A 12,620-nucleotide genomic window follows, 5' to 3' on the forward strand; every position below is an offset into this window, starting at 1 on the left:
ATTATCAAGTTCAATTATTTGAGGTTCATTGCCTTTTACCAGTTTTTGTTATCGTCTAAAGGCAAACACTACTTAAGTAGGTTAAATCAAGCTGAAAATAAGCAAATCTGTAGATAAAAAATCTTAACATAACTACTTATGTTTCTTGCATCTGTGAATTGATTTGTAGGAAGTGTGGTGATTTACAGCAGATGTGAGTCCCTGTGTTCTAGCACTTGCCATATGGTCAGATAAGGCAGGTTGTCATCTCATTAGTGCCGAATGGCATACATCAGGTTAACATAGTAACAGCACAAGAAATGCTCATCGCCTTTCAGCTTAAGGTAAAACGAGCCATTAAAATAATCTGTGCACCGCCATGTAGAATCTCATGCAGTTTATGCTACCTTATCTCTGTTTAATAATAGTATTTTTGCTCCTCAAGTTTTATGGAATCATTATCTCTCGGGGTATATATAACAATAGGCTACTACTTACTGCCTTAAGGTAGAAATGAAAAAAAAATCCATTATTTAATTCTGACTGCTGCAAATGTCTACTCATACAATGTATCCAGAAATTTATTTCCGTGACCAACAAGAGTGCCTTTCATTGGACCTCATGTCATATTAGCCTACGGATTCATCATTCCTTTTATTTTAAACAAATGCCATTGTTAAGGAGCCCCGGTGGCACGTGCTTAAACACTTGGCCACGAGTAGAGGTTGGCGGTTCGTACCTACTAGACACTCTGCAGATCAAGTGACCTGGCGATCTCTTCTTGTCCAGATTACAGTCCAGGAAACCCAGGTCCTGCCCACTAGGGTCTCTGTGAGATCCATCCCCCACTTACAAGTCTACTTCCCTGGCCACGAGGCTCCCTACTAGAATTTTTAAAAGGTCATAATTGGTTTGCACAAGATGTCCTACAATCATACAGCCAACCCTGAATACTTCATTCTGGAATCCAACCTGCTAAAATATTTTAAAGTCTGTTTATGAGAAGTACACAATTTTGGATCTTGATGATTAAAATTAAAAGCTCACTGAGTCGAACTGAAGAGAGAGTGACAAGGTGATACTGCTTATTTATTTGTAGTGTTTTTTCCTGAAGAGACCTAGCTTTTGGCTATAGAGGGACCGGCAAAGCAGAATCAGCCAGAGCCCATGTGTTCTGGAGCACCCTATTTTTATCACTCAACTAGCGCTCCACTGCAGTACTCTCACGGGGAAGAAGTAGCAGATTCTCACCCATAGTCATGCATGTATGGACATCTTGTATTGCCTCTACCCCAGGCTAAGAGGAGCCCCTCTGAGATGATAAGTCCCTTTACATGGATGTCATAATGTGAGACATGCATGATTAAAATTAGATGCAGTTCTTCATAGAGTGTTGGGAACATCCAGGTCCTCAGGACCGCCATCAGGAAATAACTGGTGGACTAAATTGAGGGGTGTGCACTCTCACAAAAAGTAGGGGTATAGATGGAGAGATAAATTGGAGGTAACGTAAAGTTAAGTTTTGCAAACAGCTTGGACCGTTGTTGTTGTAAATGATCCTCACTATAAAATATGAAGTGTAAGAGGATGCAGAAATTGTATCTTGTATATGTCCAGAATATTATTTTAAAGCATTGGTTGTTATATCAAAAATGTTTCCTCATTTTAAGAATTCTGTTTCAAAAGTAAATATTTAAGTTCATAATTTCACAGTCCTGTAGAGCTAGATGCATTATTTTTTATCTTTCTTGATATATATTTTCTTCATTTATTTGAAAATATTTTTATTAAGGACATTGTTCTTCATCGCCAAATTATCTTTAGATTATACTTAACTGTATTGGGGAGCTTGAAATTAAATTTAAGGTGAAGCTACTCTTTCGATGCTTCATTTACATATCTTTTGTAAATCCATTAACCAGAAGAAAAAAATCCCCTTTCCCCCCCCCGCATCATTCAACATTTATTTTTCTATGGAAGGCCTGAGGAATAGTTGGAGGGGACAAATTCCTAAATTTGAATCCCAGCTTAAGCCAGGAAAGGTTCATGTCTGTGTGGTAGTCAAGTGTGCGGAGCTTCCACTTGCTCCTGCATTGAGATCCTTGTTTGCTCACTGCATGCGTCTTTAAGATGACGGAAAGAGGTCCTATCCGTTTGATAAATGGTAAGGTACACTTCAAAAATAGCAGTTTTATGGAGATGTGTGTTCTTCAAATTGTTTTTGAAATTTCTTAATATCAAGGATTGTATGCTATAATTTCTATGACCTAACACAGAGTGTAGGACACTGCTTGAGTTACAAACATGCTCATGTATAGGAAACCTTGAGATCGTCATAATTAAATAATTGGCAAACATTGTTGCAGATGGGAGTACCTTTATTTTTTTCAACTAAGGCCCACCTACTTATCAAAATGCTGTTTTTTCTAATTTTAAAAAATAGCCTCAGAAATTTGTCCCTATATATAGTTTTATATGATTATTGAACAGTAAAGAAAATGCTACTTTATGAAAAGAGTTTATCTTATTTTTAGACATTTCTCAGTGAATAGACTCATAGCTAAAGCACAATATCAGAAAATTCTGCAAAGTTTATTAGCATTCCAAGAATTTTTGTTGCCTTGTGTAGAATTGTTCCTCCTTATACCATTTTCCATTTATTCAACAGGTGCATTAATGCATTTTTGAGTGTATTCTACCTTGGAATTACTTACAAATTAAATCTTTTTCCATTTTGTTTTGCGTAACTTTATTTTCCCTGAGCTAGAAATACAAGAAATGAAAAGGCAACAATCAATTATGGCTTTGGATTTTCAGGCTAATAAATTCCACTCTCCTATCTAGGTAATTGAACTGGAAAATCGGCTCCAATCTTTTGAGAAAAGATCCAGAAAATTAAAAGAAGGGAATAGGAAATTAGTGAAAGATAACGATTTCCTAAAGTCCCTCTTAAAGCAGCACGACGAAGATGCAGAAAGCCGAGAAAAGGAGCTGGAACAGCAGCTGCTGAAGGGAAGCCGGGATTTTGAAAAGGAGAAGACTGAACTTCAAGTGAAAATCAGTGAGCTCAGGAGTGAAGTCACTTCCCTGAGGGCCCAAGTGGCAGAAGCTAATGGATTGAGAAATGAAAATGAAGAGGTGTTAAATTCAATGGAGAAACTGCAGCGAACGGCAGACAGAGGTAGAGCCGAGATGGCGAGGACAGACATGGGAGCTGGACAAGGCAGTTGCAAGACCACCACCACCAAGGTTAAATTTAAGGCCGCCAAGAAAAAGTGCTCTGTGGGTCGCCACCACACCGTCCTCAATCACTCCATCAAGGTCATGAGCAACGTGTTTGAGAACCTCAGTAAGGACGGCTGGGAGGACGTGAGTGAAAGCAGGTGAGACTCTCATTACCTCCTCTCCGTGGCGGGGACACTGTGCATATGTAAAGCACTGGCAAATGGAGGTTGAATTTCAACTACTGTCGATTTGGTATTCAGAAAAAATACTGTCAGATCCTTTGAAATATCTTGGGAGGTCTTGTTCTGAGCTTATTGACTGAAATTTGCATGCAAAATTAGCCACGACTGCATGAGTATTTGAATAGGTGCCAGGAAACCCAAAAGAAGCAATGCTTGATTTCTTCCAGTGATGCTATTTTCATGCCGTCATGAGGCTTGAAATTGACAGTTTGGCAGGTTGATTTAATTTGCTGGCCCTTTGCATATTCACCACTGACAGCGAAGGCTTCCCAGGCAAGCCTGCTAAGTCGGTTTAGTTATCTTGTGACATGCCGACCTGGGAGGAGAAACATTTTCCCCCCTTAATTTAGTTGGGTAAATTTTGAATGACCCATTTCAGCTTGTTACCAGATGTCTACAAGCTGTTTAACATCCTTTAAATTAAGAACCATCTTCACTAATTATTTAATGTATGTCTTATGCAAAGTCATTGTACTAACTTTAATTGAATGGTGGTTAAAATTAGTTTCTTTAAAAGTTATATAGCGCAGCAGATTTCTGGTCCTAAGTTATATCACCCCCAGTGCATAGCAACCGGAGACTACTAAAAATCTGCCCTGCTGCTTTCCCTTCTCCCTGCTGCCCGTTTTTGTAAGCACCTGAAACTGCAGCTCGAGCTCAAAGGGGGGTGGAGGTAGCGCCCCTCTTTTGAATCCGAGGTAGCCGGGAAATTCAGTGTTGCCAGAATCGACGGCACACAAATTGTCCACTTTTCCGTACTTTAGAGAAAATGATGTTTTGCTTGTTTGTTTTTAATGCGAGGTTTTTCATTTTATTTTCTCTAGGCTGGTTGGTTGGTTAGTTTTTAATCCCCAGTAATGCATCTGTTCTACATTTGAGATAGCTCTGTATAGTTTTCTTAATCATATAGAGCCAAAAATCAGATGAAAACATGATTCTCGAGCGTGTGTGCATTAGAATGGTTTTGTGATTTTATAAAGGCACCCGAGTGCCGGCAGTGGGGAAGTGCTCTGTTGCTAACCTAAAGCTTGCCAGTTCAAACCCTCCAGTCGCTCCGTGAACTTGGGTGAACATTGGCAACCTTGGAAATCCTGTGGGGCAGTTTGACTCTGTCCTGTAGGGTCACTGTGAGCTGTAATTGACTTAATGGAAATTTTTTTGGGGGTGTGGGAGTGGCTGCTTGGGTTATGATTTTTGGGAAAATCCTAAAGGTCAAGTCACCTCCTAAATCAATTAAACTACTGACCCTGGAGGAGGGGGATTTGGTCAGGTATCCAGCCCCCTATCCTCAGACTGCTTAATTAAGAAGAGCAACTTCTGCACCTGTAACTCCTTCTTACCTCTTCCCAGTGTCCTTTCCCCTGCCCCTTCAAACCCTTAATGCTACAATCCTATTTAAGTTAAAACTCAGCAAGCAGTCCTTGACATCTACAAGGATATTGCCGTTTCAGTCACCTGGCGCTCCCACCCTCTGACTCTGAAAGGCGACACACTGTACTCTGATTTCATCACATTAGTGCATGTGCACAGGCTCACATATTTAGGAAAACGTATCATACATTATCTCCTAACCTACGGGGATGTCATTCAAGTTGCTTAGCAGGGAAACTGGGTTGTACACCGATGAGGATTGAGTGTTCCATCTCCTGCCTGACAGGCACTCTCAGAACCACTCAGCTGCAAAGAATTCCTGAACAACGAGAGGTCCCAGAGTGGAGCTTCAGGGACAGGTTTCAGAACATCCTATTTCTGTTAGCTTTCTGTAGCCCACAGGGTAAGAAAGTTACTTGGACATTTGGAAACGTGGAGCCTGGTTCTGGATCTAATGTGGTGGTATTACCTGATTGATACTTCCCTAATTTTTGAATGATATTCTGGAAAGCATGCATTTTCACTTGAGGGTAAATCAGAAAAAAGTTGTTTATACTGTAGGGGGGGGGGTGAGTCCGAAGACTATAGCATTTCTAGCAAATTTAAAGAGAAATGAAATTTATAGGGAAAAGCATAGAAATTGGGAACTATTTATTAAATAGGTTATCATTTATATTCCATTCCCTTGCTTCATCAAGTTCTTTCAGTGTACCTGGTCAGTTTCGCAAGCAGCGTACACATCCACACGTCCCTGTATTTCAGCTCACTCAGGAAACCTCTCTGCCTCTCCCACCAAGGCATTTCTTCTCTTGGAAACCTTTGAAAAGACATGGATGCACCTTCACCTTTCCTCTTATTCTTGTTTCCGGGATATCATGCTATTCTGATTGATTGATTTTTTTAAAAAATCTGACCACTTTAGCCCAAGCCTTTCCCCCATCTTCTGTTCACTTGTAAAGCCACCCATGTGTATGAGTCACAGAGGCTCTTGCTGCTTTCAAGTCAGTGCAGCCTCGTAGTGACCCCCTGTGAGTTTCCCAGACTTTACCTGTTGCAGGAGTAGAGAGCCCAGTCTTTCTCCCAGGAGCGGCTGATAGTTTCAAACTGCCAACCATGCAGATCGCAGCCAATGGGTAACCATCACATGGGATCTTCAACCAAGCTGCCTCTGTTCAGACTTCTGCCTCTAACATTTCCTGGCTGTGTGGCCATCTGCTTATTCTTTGACCTGCCTGTGTCTCAATTTCCTCATGTTTGTACTGTGCTATCTTTATCATGGTTGGCTTGCTATTATTTTTGGCATTCAATATAACGCTATGTCTTGGGTCACTTTTAGCCATTTATGTTTTTCTGGGACATTGCCCTGTTCTTTTACATTCATAAAAAGGCTCTCTGTTTAACGTCAGTGTTCCACAAAGAAAATGAATTCAAATGTGTAAAGTTTTAGACAAACAGAAAAGGAGCTTAGAGTGTAGAACATGATAATAAGAACCCTAAGCAAGTCGATTCTGGTATTCTGCTCCACATCATCGAGATTCCAGACTCTGGAACAACTTGTACATGTGGTCAGATGCTCTTGATTTCTGAAGGAGAACATAAGTGGTACAAAAATCTGAGGATAATGAAGTTTTGCATATAGATGTTTACATAGAGATGTCAGTCCAATTCCTTTTCCAAACTATGCGTCTTTCAACAGTGTGGACACAGATAGACAATCTGAGAAGCTTCTGTAAGGCACATATCCAGGATAAAGGAGAGTAATTCTAGAGCTGTTAGTTCTGTCCCCTATTCAGTAAGCTATAACACAATGACCTTCTTTAAGTGTTCAGTTCAATAGCATTAATTACATTCATCACGTGGTGCTATCACCCTACATAGATACTTAATGCCCATTCAGCAATAACTCCTTTTCTCTCCTCCTCTCAGACCCTGCTAACCACTAATAAACATTTGTCTCAATGCATTTGCCTGTTCTACATATATTCCATATAAATCAGACCATAGGATAGCTCTTTTATGTTTCACTTTGTGTAGCCATGTATTTGTTGATGGTTTAGCTGACGAGCTTAAAACCCATTCAAAGAAAGATTCTGGGACAACATAAAGCAATGGTTTGTGGACATTTATTTATTCGCGAAAGCAAACCCGGGACACCTTAATCTGGAAAGATGCCGTGACATTAAAACTGACAGAATTTTAAAATTATTTTTACAAAATAAAATAGAAATTAAGTAACTTTGCGTTGTGTTGATCCAAATACTCTAGAGGATTAAACTATGTATTCATCTTAGTTTGCGTCTAGAAATGCTAAGTATTTCTCCAAGTATACGTGGACTGTGAAATTCAGTTATGGACATGACCCTCTGAGAAGAAGCTGAAATAAGCTGGGAGCAAGGCTAACTGCATGCATCCTGGGCCGCCCACACAATCTTGGAGACGTGCCTCAGGGAAGTTCCCAGACTCGCTATGTCCAAATCGTCCAAAGACTCGTCATTTGAAAGAGGAATTGGGCTGCCATCTCTATTTTTAAAAAACCCCAGAAAGTATAAGCCTTTGCGTCCATTCCAACACATGGTCCATAAAAGACAGGCATTTCCCTAAAGGATTTCCATGCTTGTAACTCTATGGACGCAGAACACCCCGTCTTGCTCCTTTGGAGCAGCTGGAAACGAGCCACAGTCTGTCGGTTAGCACCCAGCATTTCACCCCTGGGCCTCTAAGGATTTTATAGGACTATATAGCCCCCCCCCTTATTGCTTTAGATTTTCTCTCCTAGTGTACTGTATACTATTTATTTTAATTGCTTTTCTTCTTATCTACAGCATGGAAGGGATTTTCATACTCTCTAGTCACTCATTGCTTTGTCCACTGTGTCTGACATATTTTTGGTAATTACAAGTATTTTATTAGATAGCCAGTGACAACAGAGACAGAATTGGGTCAAAGCCTCAGAGTTGCAGATTTTGTCCCAGACTAGGGAAATCCTTGTTGGCATGGCTCAGGAAGTGGGGAGCGCTCCATCCCTGGCAATGTGTGACCACGGGCTTCCTGAGTGAACACAGGGTGGGTGGTGGCATACAGTGATGCTAGAGGGCATTTAATACTGAATTATATCTGTTTGATCTCTTCATGGGTTCTGTCATTTTGGAAAAATATATATATTTAGTATTAACCCTATATTTTCTTTTTTTAATGGGAAATTTTATTTTGATTTTTTAAATTAATAAATCTTTTTATTAGGGCTCATACAACTCTTATCACAATCCATACATACATCAGTTGAGCAAAGCACCCTTATACATTCGTTGCCCTCGTCATTCTCAAAATTCCCCTTCCACTTGGGTTCCTGGAATCAGCACGGTTTCTTTTTTTCCCCACCCCCTCTCTCCCGCTCCCCCCTTCCCCCTGGCCCCTTAATAGTTTATAAATAATTATTTTATCTTATCTTACACTGCCCAGCATCTCCCCTCACCCACCTCCTCATTGCCCATCTCCCAGAGAGGAGGTCACACATAGATCTCCAAGATCGTTTCTCCCTTTCTACACCCACTTCCCTCCCGGTGTTGCCACTCCCATCGCTGGTGTTGAGGGGTTCATCCGTCCTAGATTCCCTGTGTTTCCAGATCCCTACTGCACCGCTGTACATCCTCTGGTATAACCAGGTATGCAAGGTAGAATTGGGGTCATGATAAATGGGAGGGGAGGAAGCGTTCAGGAACTAGAGGAAGGTTTTGAGTTTCATTGTTGCTACACTGAACCCTGAGTGACTCATCTCCTCCCCACTACCCCTCTGCAAGGGATGTCCAGCTGTCTACAGATGGGCATTGGGTCCCCATCATGCACTCCTCCTCATTCATGGTGATGTGATTCCCACCCCACCCCACCCCTGCTTGGAAAGTGTATTTAAACTCTCCTCTTAATGTGGAGGAATACATGCCAAAATAAACTTCCAGCTTTATTTATAATATATGCTATAGAATTATTTGACATTGAGCTTCAAATATATATTTAACAACCCATGTTCTTGAGTTTTATATCCTCTCGCTTTTTCCTTATAGTAGTGATTTGGAAACACATGCCACTCAAAATTTGGGAACCATCATTGTGGAAACGTCTCAGAAAATAAGTCCTACAGAAGAAGGAAGAGACCAGAAACAATGTGATCCAGGAGAAGACAATGAAACTGATGGGAAAGAAATAATACAAATATACTCAAATAGAAATGGCAAGAAGCCAAAGGTATAGGACACTGTTTTGCTGAATTGTAATCTGTTTTCTTAATTTTATCTTATACTTTATATAACTTCATAGATCTTGCAAACAATTTCATTTGAATCTTTAAAATTTAACTCCTGTTAAGTATACAGAGTGAAAATAAGTATTCACCTACTAGTAATGTTGACATATCAACGTGTTATAATTTTTCACACAATGGAAATAGATGTTATACAAATATACATCTCAAAGTGCTTAATCTCAGCAAAATTAAATGTGCCCAGAAACTCAGTGTTTTTAAGTGTATGAAACACACTAAGAGAAGAAGCGTCTCTGCTTTTGTATTCACTTTTAAAAACATTATAAAGTTAGTCTACAACTTTACCATCTTTCCTCCTAACTGCAACATATTTTAAAAGTTGAAATTGCGGTACAATATACTCAGTTATTTTCACCATTAATAATATCATGGCACTAAGAGCTTTACTTACTCAGCTTAAAATAAGTGAAAAATTGAAGGAAATATACTTTAGTTGACTCTAAAGAACAATCGTGTCTTTGATATAATTGATATGATTATTTTAAGACCAAAAAGAAATGTAAAGTTCAGACGAAGAATTACATATTGCATCTGTTGATTGAATTAAGAAACAGTTTCTATAGAAATCCATTTGCCCACATTATTTGGTTCATAATCTTCTTTAATTACAGTCATCTAGGTGCGACTTAGTGAGTTTATAATTCCACTCATGCTCATAGCTTATTGATGTAATGAGAGAGTGCATCATAACCCACTTTGATTAAGTTTGTATTATGTTCATAGTCTGGTGAAGTGTCAGCGAGAATAAGGTCCCTCAACAAGATGGGTTGACACAGTGCTGCAAAAATGCTTTCACTTAGGGCAGGGTTTCATTCTGTCGTACATAGTGCGTGGAAGCTGACTCAGGGTCCCCCAGTCACAGATGCACATGGTTTTGCTAGCGTTTTTCTCTTCCTTGTGGGAAACTTCCCTTCAGTGTCTGACCACTGCCCCTCACGCACACCTCCTTCCCAGCATCAGTGGAGATCTGCTGCTGCGTTGCTAGATGGATGGATTTCAGTGGTGCCTCCAGAGTAAGTCAGAGTCCAGGGACAGATCTTGCATTTCACTTTGTGAAATCATCCAGGCAGATGGGTCGTGTGGTTCTGTTTTCAACAGAACATGGGGTTGCTAGAGGACGAGGCAGCATTTTGTTGGATGGGCCTGAGGTTACCATGGTTGGGGACTGACTCCCCAGCAGCTAACAAGATGCACATTTGGGGGAGTCAGGGCCCAAAAGCTGACCGAACTGAAATGGGAGGGCTTCTCAGACGTCCGAGTCCGTGGTGCTGCTCTGGAAAAATTATCCAGTTCTCCATGTTTGGTCCTGTTCATCTGACCGAGTCTGGCACCTCGCACTGGTGACTCAGTCGGTTCTGTCTTGGTCCTTTCACAGTGGCTGGTGCTTGTCTGCCTCCTGACTGACTTCTTCTCCGGGATCGTCTTTGCTACTTCTGCAGCTAAGTTCAGAGTAGACATTTCAGAAACACTTTGAGACTTGATTGTCAGGATTGTATAATTTTGAAAGCTAATTTGAAGGAAATCCCTCAGACATAGAGTTTCTGATGTCATTGACAATAAGTTGCTCTCCTACGTTAGTGCTGCGCCTTATGTATAATAGTATAACGAATGTGTCCAACGAACTGAAATGCCTGGTTCATCGCTGTAGCCCTGTGAGCAAGGTTAACTAACAGAGCACGTTATGTTAGCTTCATTGTCAGAAGGCGTGTACTGTCTGCATACAGCAGAAGTAGACTAGAGTCACAGATAGTAAATTAGTAGTGTTCATATTTATGTCTGTTGCTGTATTTACTTCTTTTTTTTTTATCCATCTCTGGGTTGTTTCATTTGGTTTGCTTTTGTTTCTGTTCCATCTGCCTCTAGGTCAACTTTTGTGCATACAAATTAGGTTTGTTTGTAACTGTGGGGGATCAACTAAAGAATTGTGTGGCCTAGGCATTCTTAAATTTTGCATAAGTAAATATATTTGAAGAGAGAAAACATGTTGGTTCGGGTGAAGTAATACAGTTTTTGTGAAACTTTCCAACTCTAGGAGGTTCTTCATTATAAGAATGCCAAAAAAACAACTTTGCAAAAGAAGAGCAATCCGCAAAGGAGCGCACACACAGTAGCCCCTGGCAGAGGTAAGGGTGCGTCAGAAATTAGCAATAGGAGTAGATCTTTTTTTAATGTAATATGATTTCTAAAATAGTATGCACATTATTTTATATAGTTAACAGAGAAAAATGGAAATGTATAACTGCCCAGAAGTCATCTAGCAACATTATTTTATTACGAGAACGGATCGTATCTTTGCAACAGCAAAATAACATACTTCAGAACGCCAAGAAAACTGCGGAATTGTCAGTTAAGGAATACAAAGAAATCAACGCCAAGCTCAGTCAGCAGCAGCAAATATCAGACCAAAGATTTCAGACAAGCCGGCAGACAATCAAGGTAAAGAGAACTCAGCATTATCATTTGTTTCCCATGTGCTGTGTAACTCATATTTGTATTCTTTAAACATGCCTATGAATTTTAAACTTTCTTTTCTAGTAGTTGTTAACTAATGTAGTTTGCATCGCAACTGTGTTATTTAGTGGTGGACACACAAGGGAACTTCAAAATGTCATGGAAACGGAACAGGTCAGGGGATTTTCCCATCAACCATCTGAAGGCCCCTGACGTCTCTAGGTCAGCATGCATGAGGGACAGAACTCCAAACCAAAGAAGACAAATACAATATAAGGAAATGGACTTTTCTCCTTCTCTTTACTTCTTTGGTGTTTTCTTTATTAAAAGTTATATCTTAGTTTTTCATAAACAAGTTTCATAGATGCTATTGGTGTATCCATTTACTTGCTGATGTCCGAAATATTTGTAACTACCCATTTTGTCTCCATTTCTCTTTGCAAATACTAGTTTAAAACGTGAACATTTTAACATATTTTAGATTGTTCTCAACAAGGTTTTAGCTCTGCTATCATAATTTAATCTTAAAGCAAATGAAAAATATAGACTTGTTTATTCCTCAATTTTCTTTCTTAAGGGTGTTTTCTTGCTGAGGGAACAATTAATTCATTGGTGCTTTGTTGCATGTATTAAAGTTTTTCTCATCATATGGCGCGTTATCATAAATGAAGTAATAAAATAACTCGTGCGCATGGTGCCCGAAATGTGCAAACACAGTGGACAGTGAACTGTAGTTTGATTTGGAAAGACAGCGGTGCAGCGCTGATGCGTTTGTGTGCGGCACCAACCATGCAATATAACCGCGACTATTTTCAGTATGAGAACGTAAGATACGTTCAACTGTTAACCGTGGGCTTGTATATATATCCACATGCATATACATGCCTTTAAGCCCGTTGTTGAATCACCTCGGTTCACAGCGATGCTCAGAATGTTCGCGGGATGTTACTTATCCTTATAACCTTAGGAAACAACCGAAGTGGTCAGCAGCGCTTCGTTGACGCTGCTCTGTATCCCTGGGATGCCCAGGAAGATGT

General features: G+C 40.1%; 1 protein-coding gene across 6 annotated transcripts in view; it reads left to right on the top strand.

Moving 5' to 3' along the window:
* CNTLN (centlein) overlaps positions 1-12,620 on the top strand; it is a 294,237-nt gene that overhangs the window by 214,294 nt on the left and 67,323 nt on the right. For 4 of the 6 annotated variants that reach the window (XM_075559966.1, XM_075559967.1, XM_075559961.1 and 1 more), the window contains 4 exons: positions 2,824-3,362; positions 8,876-9,056; positions 11,165-11,255; positions 11,345-11,568. In XM_075559966.1, coding sequence (XP_075416081.1) covers positions 2,824-3,362; positions 8,876-9,056; positions 11,165-11,255; positions 11,345-11,568 — 1,035 coding nt within the window. The remainder of the gene's footprint in view (positions 1-2,823; positions 3,363-8,875; positions 9,057-11,164; positions 11,256-11,344; positions 11,569-12,620) is intronic. The other 2 variants (XM_075559962.1, XM_075559964.1) reach the window with 1 other exon arrangement.

Source organism: Tenrec ecaudatus, chromosome 10, assembly GCF_050624435.1.
Source record: "Tenrec ecaudatus isolate mTenEca1 chromosome 10, mTenEca1.hap1, whole genome shotgun sequence".
Lineage (NCBI taxonomy): Eukaryota > Metazoa > Chordata > Mammalia > Afrosoricida > Tenrecidae > Tenrec > Tenrec ecaudatus.